This window comes from Balaenoptera physalus (assembly GCF_965194825.1).
Source record: "Balaenoptera physalus genome assembly, chromosome: 11".
Classification (NCBI taxonomy): Eukaryota; Metazoa; Chordata; class Mammalia; order Artiodactyla; family Balaenopteridae; genus Balaenoptera; species Balaenoptera physalus.
The window spans coordinates 29,648,864-29,666,221 of NC_138896.1; the positions used below are offsets into that span (position 1 = coordinate 29,648,864).

General features: G+C 37.7%; 1 protein-coding gene across 2 annotated transcripts in view; it reads right to left on the reverse strand.

Annotated features, from left to right (window-relative positions):
• MEP1A (meprin A subunit alpha) overlaps positions 1 to 16,636 on the reverse strand; it is a 33,561-nt gene extending 16,925 nt beyond the window's left edge. Inside the window, exons 1-7 of one of the 2 annotated variants that reach the window (XM_082414644.1) lie at positions 16,055 to 16,636; positions 15,945 to 15,969; positions 15,802 to 15,852; positions 12,369 to 12,409; positions 11,784 to 11,859; positions 6,391 to 6,508; positions 3,894 to 4,069 (exon numbers count right to left, since the gene is read on the reverse strand). In XM_082414644.1, the coding sequence (XP_082270770.1) occupies positions 3,894 to 4,069; positions 6,391 to 6,508; positions 11,784 to 11,859; positions 12,369 to 12,409; positions 15,802 to 15,852; positions 15,945 to 15,969; positions 16,055 to 16,192 (625 nt within the window). In that variant the 5' untranslated portion in view covers positions 16,193 to 16,636. Of the gene's footprint in view, positions 1 to 3,893; positions 4,070 to 6,390; positions 6,509 to 11,783; positions 11,860 to 12,368; positions 12,410 to 15,801; positions 15,853 to 15,944 lie in introns of both variants that reach the window. The other variant, XM_082414643.1, reaches the window with a different exon arrangement.
• Between the last annotated feature and the right edge of the window lie 722 nt (positions 16,637 to 17,358).

Genomic DNA, 17,358 nt, shown 5'->3' on the forward strand with positions numbered 1-17,358 from the left:
ACTGGTTCAGCTGCAATAATGGGAAGTTCACAGGTTTTTAATTCCCTTCTTAGGGAGTGATAGAAAAACTGAACGAGAATACTCATAACTCTCCCAGTCAAAACTTCTCACCTTCATCATCTCCTTCTCCCTTTCTAGCTTCCCATCCAACTGTTTTTAATAATTAGAAGAGGATAAAGAAGATGTGGCACATATATACAATGGAATATTACTCAGCCATAAAAAGAAATGAAATGGAGGTATTTGTAATGAGGTGGATGGAGTTAGAGTCTGTCATACAGAGTGAAGTAAGTCAGAAAGAGAAAAACAAATACAGTATGCTAACACATATATACGGAATCTAAGGGAAAAAAAAAAAAAAAAGGCCATGAAGAACCTAGTGGCAAGACGGGAATAAAGACACAGACCTACTAGAGAATGGACTTGAGGATATGGGGAGGGGGTGGGGTGAGATGTGACAGGGTAAGAGAGTGTCATGGACATATATACACTACCAAATGTAAAATAGATAACTAGTGGGAAGCAGCCGCATAGCACAGGGAGATCAGCTCGGTGCTTTGTGACCATCTAGAGGGATGGGATGGGGAGGGTGGGAGGGAGGGAGATGCAAGAGGGAAGAGAAATGGGAACATATTGTATATGTATAACTGATTCACTTTGTTATAAAGCAGAAGCTAACACACCATTGTAAGGCAATTATACTTCAATAAAGATGTTAATAAAAAAAAATAATAATTAGAAGAAAATGTGACCAACTTTCAAAGACTTCAACTCAGGTACACTCAGGATTGGAGAAGTGTGGTACAGCCTGGCAGTGGTCCCCAGACACTTTTGGAAAAGCCCATGAACCCCTTTGATCAAAACTTGTTTTAACTATAAAATGACAATACTGATGTTACATCCTCCCAACTCCCAGGGGTTTTATGGGGACTTAATCCAAGAGGGATCGAAGCATTTTCAAAGGGTGGGACAGAACTGCAAGAAGTAAATAACCCAAACAGGAAAGGAGGAAAGTCATTCCTTCCAGAGCACGTGGTCCTAGGATGGCCGTTAAGGAGGTAAAATTATAAAAAGCATCAAGGTGGTGTGAGGACTTGGGCGTGGGTCTGGGATCTCCTGGTGACTCTCAGTGGTATCTTAAGCAATGCACTTTCAATTCACTGGCTGTTTTCCTTAACTTGCAATAAAATCATCAGGTTAGAATAGATTGTTTTATTCTTTATTATCCAAGGATACTTATCAGAATGCTTTACCAAATAAGTGTTTTTAATACATTTTAAAATTTAACTCAACACATTTTTGTCATGCCTACTATTTACTGGGAGCTGTGCTAGGTGGGTGGTGGCCCCTGGCAGTGACTAGGACAGGCATGGTCCTTCAGGGAACTCACAACCGAGAGCTTGAAGAGGAAGTGATCTTGTAAACCAGAGCTCATGGGCAAACCTTTTGTGTAAAGGGTCAGATACAAAATACTTTTGGCCTTGCAAGATGTATGGTCTCTGTCACAACTACTCAACTCTGCTGTTATAGCACAAAACCAGCCATAGGCAGTATGTAAACAAACGGCCATGGTTATGTTCCAATAAAGCTTTATTTACAAAAGGAAACAGATATGGCCCACAGACTATAGTTTGTAGACCCCTGCTAGACCTCAGAAGTGTTTTGCTTAATAAAAGGAAACAGATCCAGAAAACACAATTCTGACTTCAGAAACAGGGATGGATTTGGGGAGAGAACTATATTGCCAATAGAGTATCTTCCTAGGTTAAATAATAAGATTACCATCAACTGAAGATGAGATGCAATAAAGTCATAAATTACCCTGAGCAATAATACTGTCCTTGCTTATGATCTAAATTCGATTTGATGTCTCATTTGAGAAGAGTTCTCCAGTGATTGCAAGCAGTTTAGATATATGAAATTACACCTAATGAAAACACAGACAGGAAATGAGCAAACAGGGTGAGTCATTTATGCTCAACCCAAAGCGGAGCATGTCTGCAAATTATCCTTGTAAGTGTGCAGGCTCCCTCTGAGAAAGGGGACCTCATATGGTCTAAAACTATCTTAAAAGCACCGAGCATTGTGTTCTTCAAGACTTAAAAAGGTGAATGTTTTCTGCTTCCTCGTGTCATTTTCATCAGAGTTAAGCATATAAGAGAAAGTAAGAAATTCAGGCCTCTAGCAAATACAGACGAAGTCTAATGGTGTCCGGGGCCTCACAAGCAGAGATTCGGTCCTTTGATCTGCACTCTCCTGTCGCATCTACACAGACCCAGATATAAGGCAATTACCCCTGGGAGACAAATATACTGTTTTTGATCTATTATTTCATACTTGGGTGAACACTCTCTAGAACTTCTCTAGATTGTACCGGGGGACAAAGAAGAATATTACTTGGCCTCTAGCTCAGTGGTTGAATGGTAGGATGGGTGGGAGTATATGTGTGGGTCCAATCCTGGTAACAGATTAGGCTTTTACAAACCACATAGTTTCCCCTCCTCCCACCAGTACTCTACATTCATGAAATATCAGAATAGGAGGTGCCGGGAGGGACACAGATTGAGAAACCCCAGAGGTGATTTTGATAGGATTAGCCATCTGAACCCCTGCCCCCTGTGAGATCCATGGTTACAGCTTACTCCAAAACGAGCTAGTTCTGGCAGAAGTCTTTTGGAGACTGATATTTAATTTTAAAGTATGGCCAGTTCTTCCAAGTCCCTAAAATTATTAGAGATGCACTGCCATCTGTGAACTCATATGTTAAATTGGGATCTAAATGAAACAGATAATTACAAGGCAATGATTTGCTTCATGAAAACCATGTGTGGTCATAGTTAAGGCACTTCCAATACATTAAAGTTTCATTAAGCTATCACTGCCAAAAATAATGCTTTTCCGCTTCCTGAACTAATTCCCAATCAAAAACGAGGTGTTGGGACTTCCCTGGTGGTCCTGTGGTTAAGATTTCACCTTCCAATGCAGGGGGTGCAGGTTTGATCCCTGGTCAGGGAGCTAAGATCCCACATGCCTCATGGCCAAAAACACCAAAACATAAAACAGAAGCGATATTGTAACAAATTCAATAAAGACTTTAAAATCAAAAGAATCTTTTAAAAAAAAACTAGGTGTTTTCAGAAACACAGCATGGAATTTTTTCCCCCACCCATTGGGAAACTGAGTTATAACATTTTCAGCAGAATTGTTACAATAACTGCATAATAATATGTGAAATAAAACTGTGTTATCCTTTACTGTGTTATCCTTTATGGGCTGGGGGCAGAAAGAAAGAGGTGCTTAGAAAGGAGAAAGAAAAGACTTGTACATTTTGATTAATCAGAAAAACTATTAGCTAGAATGAACACAATTGGGAGTGCAAATTCAGATAAAACGTGGTTTGGTTTGGTTTTGTTTTTTGCTGTAGTTGTTGTTTTGTTTTTAAACACCTATTGTTGATTTGGTAAAGCACCAAAAAAATTCTGGAGTATGTCTTAGGATTATCAAACAGTCAACTAAACCTCATGTAGCTTTCTAGAGCTACACGAGATTTCACACGCAGAAAAAGGACCCTGACATCCTCAGAGACCTAATTCATTTTACTCACTAAGACAGGAGAATAGAATTTTAGATAGATTTTCAACAAAAACACTGAAACAAAGCAAGAGCTTTTGATTATCAGTTAACCCTATATTTAGTTAACCACCATTCACCTTTCCCTGAGACACTTATATGGGATCAGTTGTGATCAGATGAGCACAGTCTACAGGAGAGGTCATATTTTGTGTTCCTTCTGGAGAAACTGAAGCTCCCATTCACGCATAGGTTTGGCCTGGTCATCCCAGGGTTGGGCTGAGCAAGTGATAAAGATAATAGCACCTTGGGTTCATACACACCTGGAAGAATTTCATCCCACCAGATGTTCACATAATCATCCCGGTCTGTCCTTGACTGCTCATGATAGAACCCCAGAGCATGCAGGATCTCATGTTCAATGATGGCCTTATGGTCACATCCTTGGCCAATGGAAAGGTTCTGTCCTACGTGTCGGTTGCCAACCTCAGACCAGCACCTTTAAAGAGAAGAAAGAAATTTTCTTCTAGAGAATTCTTAAGCAGCTGTAATTCATAGGATTCCAAAACACAAATTAGGTTAGGTTTGAAGAAAGTTAGGTTTGATTTCAAAAAGAAACTATTAAGAGCATTCTCATCAACATAGGACACTGGTGAAAAAAGCAACATTCCCTGGAGAGAACATTCTGCAGGCTTTAAAAGTGATAGGCCATTATAAAAGTGGCCATTTTTTAAAGTGATAGGCCATTATAAAAGTACGCCTACATACTCAGAGGCAAATCAATCCTAATAATGCATCAGGTAAAAAGAAGTAAAAATTGGCATTTTTCTTCACCTTCACAAACCCATGGGGCATTCCAAAGAGCAGCACTATTGCTTTTATACCACAAAGCTGTCTCTGAGCAGTGGCTGTGGTTGATTTACATCTTCTCCTTTACATTTTCATGACTTTTCAAATTTCCTATAATGAGCAGGCATATATTTTATGATCATAAAAAAGAACCTCATTAAAAATGCAAGTTAATCAAGTTCATTTCTTGGGGTATTACCCAATCTGCAGCATTATAACGACACACAGCAGGTGGCCTAACTTATGTCCGAAGGACTCCAGGCAAGAAGGACCCATAAATTCCCTCAGAAAATAGTGGACACAGGAACTGCTAGCAGATACTCTAAATTCCTCGTGTGCAGACTCTTTCCCTCTTTTTCCCAATTATTTTTGTCTTTTCTCATAAATCTGATTTTCCACCTCAACAAGGATCTATACCTTAACCAACGCTCAACAGAATAAGAGATTTGACAATAGTTTAAATGTTACCAGTGAATTGTGATTTCCTTGGTGACAATCACATTAAATTACCTGCCATTGTTTTCCCTAGATTGCTAACATCATATAAGTTCAAATGCTAATAGGCTTGATTTCTACTCCAAGATGGATCTTAGTTATTGTCTAACAACTTTATTAAGGTATAATTTACATACCCTAAAATTCACCAATCTTAAGTGTACAATTCAATGATCTTTAGTTAATGTACTGAGTTGTGCAAACATCACCATTATCACCTTGCCTGATGGTAGCATTTTATTACCAGTTCAGACTTTACTCTGCAAAATATCCACAATCCTGAGGAAGCGTTTATTATTTATCTTTTTTTTTAACATCCCTCCCCAGAAGAAAGGTGTAAGTTGCAAAATACCATAACTCCACCACTCTGTAAATCTTTGACCTTGTCCTTCTGAAAGAGTCCAGTTAACCTCCAGCTTCAGAGGACCAGAATCCTGAAGGGTTTGGGGCACTTTGGGCCAGCCCCTTTCCTGGACCCTCTTCCTCCCTTTTCCTCTCCCCTAACTTAAATGTAATAGAGACATCTCCCAACTACAGGCAATAAGAGTTCCCCGAATTTGGGTTTTCCCTCTCTTTCCACCTCCCATTTGTCCTTCCCTTTCCTCTGCCTCTACATCCTTCTCCTTTCTTCATCTCTCTGACACTCAGCTTGGTTCTTCCTGATGCTTCACTTCACACTATGTTAGAGGTCCTGCTTCTGCAGTCACCATAGCATACTAGAACTATTCACTTGTTATTACTCCACCACCCTTACTTGCCAAGCTTATACCTTTTGAGGTCTAAGACTCTTCTCGAGAAGCTAAAGCATGTGCTAACTTCCTTCTTTATGTCTGTTATCCAACCATGATTAACAAAATCCCCACCTTCAGAACTAGATGACCAAATCCAGGCAACACCTAGAGGCCATGTTGGGAACTGCAGTGTGAAGAGATACCTCCAGCTGGGCCTTGAAGACACAGACCTACAGAGTCACGGCAGATGGTGGCTTTGCTTCCCAATTTCATCTACCTCAGACTGGTTGACATAAACACCGCTGAAGACAAAGGTCTTCTTTCTTGATATACCATTTATTTCTTCTTAGAAATAAGTAACTCTGAAAAGCAAATCTACATCTAGAACTTTTCAAAGAGGTCCAGCCATCAGAGTAGTATAATTTAAAACAGTGCCATCAAAAGGATGCATTTTATACTTTAATAAACCTGACTTTAAAAAAAAAAAAGGACTGTAATTTAAAACATAACGTCAACCCAGGAAAAGAACTGAGAAGAGTCTCCCTGTTTCCCTGAGGTATCCAAACACTTCATTCTCTACAGAGCACATTAAAAATCTGATGCCACTTTAAAAAATTCACAGTGAAAGATTTGATTTTGCTTTTAGTTTCTTTCCAATTTCTTCTTTTAGCCTTTGAAAGAGATGTGTCACTTTTTATAATCAAAGGACATGTGATTTTCACACCCTGTAAAATTTCATACTAACCCATCAAACTTCTGAAAGATGATGTATGAGCTCTCTCCTTCATAGGGCTTGAAATCCACACAGGACTTGAGGCGGAACATTTCAAAGGCATAGAGAATAGCTCCTTTGGCATTCAGTGCTGCAGAAATCAATAAAAATATCAATGAGCCTTAGCTAGCTCTTGGATAATATATATAACCTATAAACATAGAAAATCATGCCACCACATGAAATCCACTGGGGTCCATGACAGATTTTTTTTTTTATATAGTAAATAGATTCCTTGAAAACTAAAACTGACAAATTATTTGTGGATATAAACATTAAGTGCATATGTTAAATACATAATGTATATATCTACAAAATAAGAATACACTTACGTATGTGTGGCTGAACAAAACCATAACTTCCCCACTTTCTCCCTTTTCTTATCCCCCATTTAAGCAGAAGTTCTGAATACCTTCCCTCAGGAGAGCCACATGGCAGAGCACAAGACAGAAGTGATTCAAGCCATTTCTGTCTTCTGGATAAAGTACTTTGGAGAGCATTGAGAAAGGGGTTCCTTCTCCCAATCTAAAAAGACACCCCCTCTTGCTAGAGGAAGAGAGCAGAGCTTACAGAGGTTTATGGCTTCTGAAAGCATAAGAAGTATGTGTAATATTTATGCTGCTTCCCTGTAGGACCCCCAAGAGATGGCAGGCCTAGACAGGCAGCTCCGCAGGCAGCCTTAGAAAAGATTTCTGTAACCCAAGTTTGGGACCAAAGCAGCAGAAGCCTTATGGACCTATAGATGCCTATTAGTAAACTTTGTGGATCAATGACCAAAGATCAAATGTCATTCCTTTTGCCTAATCTGCACGTGTACATACCTTGGTATTGCATAAGACAAGGATGGGTGGGAGAGAAAGATACTCCAAAGGAAAGGAGATTGTTTCTTACCGTGTGTGTGCGTGTGTGTGTGTGTGTGTGTGTGTGTGTGTGTGTGGTTTTTAATCCCATCAACTTGCTGGAGGTAGGTCTCTAAGTTACAACTTAAGCTAAGTTCTATAAAATTAAATTATATTCTTGCACATTTGATTTTTGGCATTCTCTCAGAGTTTATAATTCTTGGCAGTTTACCACATACTTATCTCATATTTTTCTGGCCCTTATTTAATAAACTACTGAGTTGGAGACTCCACCACTCAGATGTCATAAAATCATATTAAGGTCATTAAAGAAAGTCATTGGAATAATTAGTAAGTTAATTGTGGAAACAGCACACACAACAACAGCAAGAGCATGCATTAAAACTATTGGACAATGTTCACGGACTTTTACCTATTCTTACTGAGAAACATCTATAATTTGAAGATATGTACCTAAGACAGCTTGGTTGTTACAAAAGTATAAGGAAAAAGTTTGATTATAATGAAAGTCACACTTTCTATAAGATTGTGTCGCTTTTGTTATCTTCAAGCCAAATAGTGGAAACACTGAGAGTGGTTGATTTAAAAATCACATCTCTTCTGCCTTCCCTACATCTGAGTAGGTTGTGAAAGGGGAATTAAGCAACTCTGTAATAATTTTGTAAAAACTGTCCTGACATCATTCAAAAGAAAAAGATGGAAATAAAGCCCACTTGAAGTCTCCTTCTTCACCATAAAGCCAACCCTGAGTGCATGTCTTCTGAAAACCACACTTGATGTTTTGTGTGTTGTCTTTATGTAGGTGGTTTCCTCTCCTTAGGACACTGAGAGAAAGGACCTTATCTTTTGCCTCATTGTTTCCTAGTTCCCAGTTCTTTACTCTGCCCTGACATGGTAGGTTTTACATGGATCTGTCTTGAACAATCATGCTAGTTTTGAAAACCACTAGTCCTTTTTATCCCTGGATCAAATAATATGAGAAGAGTTAATTTCAGATACCAATGACTACATATTGGAGGATTAGCATAGGAAAGCTAACTATATTTGGTTTAAGAATCCTTTGAGAGGGGAAAAGTGGGGGGAAGGAATAAATTAGGAATTTGGGAGTAACATATACACACTACTGTATATAAAAATAGATAAACAACAAGGACCTACTGTATAGCACAGGGAACTATACTCAATATTTTGTAATAACCTATATGGGAAAAGAATCTGAAAAAGATTCTTTTTACATATACATATAAAATGAAATCACTTTTCTGTACAACTGAGACTAACACAACATTGTAAATCAACAATACTTCAATAAAAATAAATAATTTTTTTTAAAAAAGAATCCTTTGAGAGAGTTTTTCATTCTGATAATAGGGAAGGAATTTGAATCTGACTAACCCTCCCACAGATAACAATTATAAACTTTAGGAAAAATTAAGAAAGGAAACTCTTTGAAAGGAAACTCTTTAGGCACTGGAAAATGCCTAAAATGGGCAGAAACTGAAGGAGAGTTTATTCTTGAAAGAAGGAAATGTCATTGGTTAAGATTCCCATTGATACAACTTTGTACATGAGAGCATGGCTTAATATAAATATTTATAAATATAAATATATAAATATCTGAACAATACCAACAATCACCTTGACCTATTTGACACTGATAGGCTAATATGACCTAAAACTGTAGAATACAGGTTCTTTTCAAGTGCACATGGACTATCACCAAGCTAGATCATAAAATAGATCACAAAACATATCTCAGTAAATTTCAAAAGATTGAAATCTGAGGGAACTGGTTCTCTGACCTCAAAAAAATAAACTGGAAATCAATAATAGAATATCTAGAAAAATTCTGAATATATGGAAAATTTAAAACACACTTTTAATTGACCCATGGTTTTAAAAAATCACAACAGAAATTAGAAAATATCTAAACTAAATTTGAATAAAGATACAACATATCAAAATATGAGGAAAGTAGTAAAAAGAGTGCTTCAAATAAAATTTATAGCTTTAGATGTCATATTATAGCATTGTATTTTATTAGGAAAACGAAGATTTAAAAATATGCTACAAATTTCCACCTTAAATGTAAAAAAAGAAGGTCAAATTAAACCTGAAAAAAGTAGAAGAAAGGAAATTATAAAGACAAGAGCAGAAAGCAAGAAAATAAAGAGTTAGAGAAGCAAGAGAAAATTAACAAGTCAAAAGTTGGTTCTTTGAAAGGATTAAGAAAATCAATACACTGCTTTTAAAAAAGAAGGCAAGTCACAGACTGGGAGAAAATATTCATCATATATACCTGACATAATTTATCTATAATATATAAAGTTCTACAAATAATGAAAAGACCAACAATATAATTTTAAAAATCATGAAAGAGTTGGACAGACACTTCATAAAAAAAGATACGTAAATAGTCAATAGCGCATGAAAATGTGCTAAATATTATTAGTCATTAGGGAAACTCAACAAAATCACAGTGAGATCCCATTTCACAACCACTAGAATGGCAACAATTACAAAGATTAACTCCACCTATGTTAGTGATAAGGTGAAGCAAATGGGACACAGACATTGCTGGTGAGAATGAAAAATGTCACAGCCAATTTGAAAGATTGTTTGGCATTATCCTATAAAGTTAAACATATATTTACCATAGGATCAAGCAATGCTATTCCTAGACATTTACCCAAGATAAATAAAAAACACATATCCACGCAGACTTGTACAAGAATGATCACAGCAGCTTTCTTCACAATAGACTCCAAACTTGAAACAGCCCCACATCCATCAACAGAAAAATGGATAAACAGTTGCAATATATTCAGACAAAGGAATACTACTGAGTAATGAAAAAGAATTAACTACTGGCCCACTACAATACAGAAAAATTTAAACATGGTAAGCAAAATAAGCCAGATACAAAAGAGGACGTACTATGAGATTCCAGTTATCTGCAAATCAGTTGTAAATCAGGTAAAACTAATCTATAGGGGGAAAAATTAGAATGGTAGTTGTCTCTTGGGGAGTGGAGGTGGGGATTGGCTGGAAAAGAGCACAGGGGAACTTTCTAGAGTATTGGAAGTGTGGGTTGCATAAGTCTATGCATTTCTCAAAAGCCTGGTTTGTGTATGTCACGCTACGTAAATTTAACTTTAATAAAGGAATTTATACAAGTGTCAAACTCTAATTAGAATGTTTTGCTTTTTGCAATGGTATGAGCCCAGGCACCTGAACTCCTTTTTTAACTTGAAGGTGATTCTCCTGTGATGTTACCTGAGAGCCACCACTCTATCCTCACAGCTGCTACCTTATTTCAGGCCACCTGTCTTCAGTTTTGCTGTCTATTCATCTGTCACCTACCTTGCAGCTAAGGAGACCTTGCTACTCAAGGTGTGACCAGGGGACGCACCTTGAGTAGCTGAATCTGGCACATAAGAGATTCAGTAAGTACGTCTGTGTCTTAATGGGAAGGTGGTGGCACAGGTGAGACAAATAGGAAGAAAAATCGTCATGGAGAAGAAAATCCATATTAAAATTAACGTTTCTTAAATCATGTCCCAGTAAATAGGGATGCTCCTTGAATTTCCAAGTGCACCGTCAAACGCCGGGGAAAAACAACTCAGCTCAATTTTCCATAAAATAACTGAGAACAACAGCACTTGTTACTATGTAGCTTTTCTCCAGAAAAGGCATGGGAGGCAGCACTGATAAAGAGCGATGGAAAATTCTTGAAACATAATCTATGTCTCCTGAGAAGGGGAGCAGCGCAGCAGCTCATTAAGACTGAGCAACGTTGTCCTAGCTTCCCCTCTCCTCTTGAATCGTCCCCATCCACAGAGGATGGGCCTCCCAGACAGGCATTGCATCATGGTGGCCGCTGGGCTGTCAGTCAGCGGCTTGATGTCAACCAGTGTCCACGCGTGGCTTCTAACATTTATTTATTTCCACCAATTACTACTTTCAACAATGAACAAAATGCAACTGATTTCAGTCCTTTATATTAAGAGGGGGAAAAGAATAGAAAATTTTAATCCAGAGGAACGAGGACAATGAACATATGAAATATAGTCTTTTCTGTTTCTCAGAAGTGTGACATGTTTGTCTTGCAACAGAAAGGGAAGAAATCAACATGTTGAAACTAGTATCCTGGTACCATATTTAGATTCACCTAAACAAACTGTTACCGCAAGTGCACATTTTTCATTGCTATAATGTCAAATTATATTTCATTTTTGTTCTTTGTGTTGCTCCTGGTCTGATTAACATGTTAGTGTGTTCTGCATTTTAAAAATCATTATTTGATACTCTGTATCTCAGACTGGTTACGCAGCATGGGTTCAGATGTAATGCCATGCCTCTCATACCGTGAGATAAAGAACTGTCAGAGCTTAGAAACCCTCTTATACGTTGGCAGTTACTCCAAGTCTGAAGCTGATGATCAGGAGGAGAGGTGAGAGAGAAGAATTCAACTCAAAGCTCCTAATGAAGAACAATTAATATTACCCAGACTGTCGGCCAGGATGTAAGGGATGGGGAACTTCCACCTGGTGTTGGGGTCTCTCAGGCCATTTCTGGAATTCTGCAGAAACAAAGGCAAAGGTGACTGGACAGCTGGTCTCCTTGGCTTCCCCCTTCTCTAAACTCTCACACCACGAACAATCTGTCACACAATTCAAACAGTTTAGTCAATTTGTCTTCTGATTATATTGTAAAAACAATAGAAGTTCATTATAGACATTTTAGAAAATTCCAGAGAAAATTTTAAGAACCCAATAAAGGAGACCTACAATTCCTCAAAACTGAAATAGCCACTTTCAATATGGTGGTGGATTTCCTTCTCTCTCATGCTTCACTTATTAGGAAAATTGGATGGACAAGCAATTTAATAATTATAGACTCTTTTGTACTGTTTGCTAATGTTTTCATCTGTTTTTGTTTACCAGTAACCACAGTGGAAGTCTTTGTGGGTACAGATTATAGATGAGATTCTTTCATCTCAGTGGCTAGACACAGAGCAGAAGAAGCTCACCATCCTATGACACAGCCAGTCCTGGGGGGAATGTTATTGTGTCCCTAGCAGATACTCACCGGTAGAAAAATGTCCCCTTGAAAGAGGTCCAAGCCTGCAGCTAGACATGGATTTTAAAAAAAGAAATATTTGAATGAGAATTACTAAAAGGCATCTCTCAAAATAAAATGAATCTATTCTAAGTCTTTAGTTGTTAATCTTTATGTGGTGAAACTTTTTTGAAACAATGCAAAAATTTCTTCTAATTGAACAAATGTAAATAGGCAATAAATATCAGATATTGTCACATTCTCTATTGTCATTTTTGGAACAAGAAACCTAGAGGGCATTATGCTTAGTGCAATAAGTCAGACAGAGAGAGAAGTACTCTATGCTATCACTTATATGTGGAATCTAAAAAATAAAACAAATGAGTGAATATAACAAAACAGAAATAGATATAGAGAACAAACTAGTGGTTACCAGTGGCAATAGGGAAGGGGGTTGGGAAGGGCAAGGTAGGGGTAGAAGATTAAGAGGTACAAACTACGATGTATAAAATAAATAAACTACAAGGATATATTATACATCACAGAGAATATAGTCAATATTTTATAATAACTATAAATGGAGTATATCTGAAAATATTGAATCACTCTGTTGTACACCTGAAACTAATATTATGGTGTAAATCAACTATATTTCAATAAAAAAAGAAAAGAAATCTTGTCCAAGAATCTTAAAAAGTAAGAGACAAGTTAGAAGGAATCTTTTTGGTCATTGACTTCAAAGCTCTCACACTTTGGGGGTTGAAATGGGACTTCCTGAGACAGGGAATGACGTACCAGGTGGTCAGCAGCTGAGTGAGCTATAGAATTTCCGACTTCCCATCCAGGGTCCTTTCTGCTATTGTACTATCCTTCTTCCCCACCCTAGCTAAATGGGTTGATTTTGCTCTTCCCCATGAAAAAACAATGGTGCCCTCCAAAGCCAAGCTCAGGGTGCTGCCCTGATAATAAAGAAGACCTGGCAAATATGGGTAGATCCATTCAAAACCATAGCTCCAAACATCTGCTGTCAGGACCTTAGCAGAATATACTTTCTCCCTGATGGCATTGGCCTCAGAGTGTTTCTGAAAGTAAGATCCTTAAAAGGGAAGATCCTGGTGGGAAAACTAAGGGCATTTAAAAGAATGTCACTTCTTATTACAGCCCTAAAGTTTGACAAGCAGCCTTCCCTTGAAAACACAGACTACTTCAGACAGAATCATCAGATCATACTTCATTCTGAGAACAGCCCCTGATTTACAGCTGGAAAATCCAACTAGAGGGCAAGCACCACAACCTCACATGGAAACAGGGATCTCATTTGGCAAAGCTTACAGCTCATTCAGGAGCCGGGTTCAGGCTCTGTAATGACACCGTGGAGGTGTTATTAAGAGGAGGCTTCCTGGTTGTGCTTGTTAATGACTAACTAAGGCTGCCCCTGCATCACTCCCTTCCTCACTCACATATTTCCTAGATTTGCTTAACCTCAGGACCCTAACCTAGTCGTGTAACAGCACAATTAAACAACAACAAACAGCAGTGATGCCACAGCCTCACAGGCAGCAGGACCCAGGTTTTGAATTGCCTTTCCAGTAGGGCTACTATGGGCTGGTCCATCCACACTCTTGCCTAGGCTGGTCCTGAGCAAAATTATGCATTTCTTGACCCCTGGCCTGGATGAGGGAAGGGCTCTTCCAGAACAATGTGAAGAAGCCTACTGGGACCTTGGTCCCAAGGGCTGATCAGCATGGATGGGGTCACAGAGGAGTGAGAGAGTGCAGTAGGAGAATTTCACGAAGAAGTACAGATCCATTGAAAGCAAGCCCCAGCCTGTTCACTACCCAGTTTGTTCATGTAGCATATACTTATTAAGTGCCTAATGTGTCCTACGCATTGTTCTAGATGCTGGGGATATAGCGGAGAACAAAACAAAGCACTCGGGGAGATGACATTCTTGATTGGAGAAGAAGGGGATACAAAGAAATAAATAAATGTAAAGTATGGCTGATGGTGAAAAGCATAATTGAAAAAAAAACCCCATGAAACGGAGTAAGAAGGAAAAGAGTGCCGAGGTGAAGGTGGGTTGATATTCATAAATGGTGGTCAGGGAAGGCCTGCCTGAGGAGGTGGCATTTAAGCAGAAATCTAGCAGAAATCTAGTGGAGTGGGGAGTGAAGGAAGGGAATTGAAGGCAGAGGCAACAGCAAATAGAAACATCCTGAGGCAGGAAAGCCTTGATGGTTTAGAGCAGCCTTAATAGGTGGGAAATAAATCTAATCTCATTGGTGTTGAATCCTCTGGGGGATTCTGATGCTAACGTTTGAGAAGCACTGCTCTAAAACCTCAAGGCTTTCCTGCCTCAGGACCTTTAAGATACAGCAGATCCTCTGAATTACAGACACCTTGACTGCCTGACTTTAAAGAGAGATCGTTTGATGCCTGGCTCTGAAGTCTTGAGACCCATTCACCCATTTACTTTCCTCAGTGATTTCTACTTTGCCCCTGCAGTCATTCTCAAGGTTTTCCAACTAAATATCACCTAGACTGGCTTCCCTGTAAATGGGACAAAGCCAGAGGAATTTACCCCTAAGGTATGGGATTTTTTAGTTTTACATTCTTCATATAGGACTGAGCTATTAAGCTATGAGTCAAAAGACCTGGAGGTGAGCTCTACCACTGCCATCTGTGATCTTGGGTGAGTCAACTTGACCCAAAGGAGCCTCCTGTTCCTTCCTGCAAAATGAAAATAGCACTCACCCCATTACAGAATTTGACAAATAAATATGCAATTGGATATGAAAGCTTTTGTAAACTATAAGGTACTTATGATCATTAATATGGAACCTTTGTTTCCCACCAATTCTAACCAAAGATACCCAGAATGTCGCGGCTTCTCCCTCATTTTAGAGACAGGATGAGAGAGAAGAGAGAGACAATCACTTGGCATCTCTCTCCTCTCAGTAATGGATGAGACCAATGGATTTCTTCAAGGAATGTTTTTGTGGACAAGATGTCGAAACAGAGACACTTTACACTCTTCTCCAAGTCCCAAGCAAACAGTTGTTAGTGAATATGATGGGCCAGTAAAGGGACTGGGGTTTTCTCCCCACTAAATATAACCAAAGGCATATTCCTTACATTTTTCTTTAGCAAGCAAAATAATCATCCATTTTCCCTTCTCTTTTTCAAAATGAAAACTGGAAGAATAAATTTTTTACCAACAAAAATCTTGTTATATATTTCTAGATCCACTGAGCACTCACTAGTTCTAGAAAATTTGGTCTAACCATTATTCTCATTCCACGTTTCCATTTTCAGAAACTCTGCAAATTCTAATGAGGCACGAATGAACAGTTCTCTCCTAAAGTTACCCAATACCATATTATGAAGGTTAAGAGATTTTCAGCAACTATCACAGGATTTTAAATTATTTAAAGGCATTAATGATGGCAGAAATTACACTCACCTAAATTGATTTCTGAAATATCCTTCTGTTCATCAAACTCTCCATCATGTACTGTTAAAAGTGGGGGAAAAATTGTTACCAGTCTTGTTGAACAAAAGAGAGAAAGTTCAGAAAACACTCTATGCATTTCAATTAGTCCTTACCATTTCCTTTAGAAAGATGCTTAATCTGAAAAGAAATAAAGATACAGTAAATGGATAACATATACTACAATGAATATTTCTAAATACCATGAAGAGCAGAACTTACTTACCGATACAGCTGCTGTGTGGGCAAAAAACAAGATGAAAGAGAGAATGCAAGCAGATCTCGTCCAAATCATTTCTGCAAGTGAACAGATTTTAGCAAAGACGCCTTGTGATAAGTACTTGGACCTTGCTCTGGCTCTCATATTAGAAACTTTGACCCTTACATATGTTCTGTAGCATTGAAGTCGTCAAAGAAAATGTCTTTGCCCCATTTGAGAACAGATACTAAGTTTAACAGAAAAGCTCAGGTTCCAGAGACCAGGGAAAAGTTTGAAAAAGTTACTATTGAGATAAGCATATACAAATAAATGACATTCCTATACACTAGCAATAACTGTTCATACAATATAGTAGGTAAAAGATCCATTTCACAATAGAAATAAAAATAATCTATAAAATGATCATAAATTACTTAAATCTAATAAAAATGAACTAGAGTTATATGTAAATGTTATAAAGCAATTATCAAAAAATAAAAGAGCTATCTATACACACATATACATATATATTTATATATATGAGATATTCATTGATGGGAAGACAGTATAATAAAGATGGTCATTATTTTGATATTAGTCTATAAATTCAATGTTTGATATTAGTCTATAAATTCAATGTTATTCTAATAAAAATCTTTTTTTAAAATTTTAATTGAAGTAGAGTTGATTTACAATGTCATGTTAGTTTCAAGTGTACAGCACAGTGATTCAGTTACACATATTTTTAGATTCTTTTCCGATATAGGTTATTACAAAATATTGAGTAGAGACCCTATGCTATACAGTAGGTCCTTGTTGGTTATCTATTTTATATATAGTAATGTGTATATGTTAATCCCAACCTCCTATCTTTCCCTCCTTCCCTTTTCCCCTTTGGTAACCGTAAGTTTGTTTTCTACGTCTGTGAGTCTCTTTCTGTTTTGTAAATAAGTTCAATGTATCTTTTTTGTTTTAGATTCCACATGTAAGCAATATCATATGATATTTGTCTTTCTCTGTCTGGCTTATTTCACTTAGTATGATAATCTCTAGGTGCATCCATGTTGCTGCAAATAGCATTATTTCATTCTTTTTTATGGCTGAGTAATATTCCATTATATATATATATATATATATATATATATATATATATATATATATATATATATACATACATATACATACACACACACACACACACACACACACACACACACATACATACCACATCTTCTTTATCCATTCATCTGTCGATGGATATTTAGGTTGCTTCCATCCAGATGAGTTTTTATCTTTCCCTTCCTTCTTAGTCTTATCTGCACAATATACAC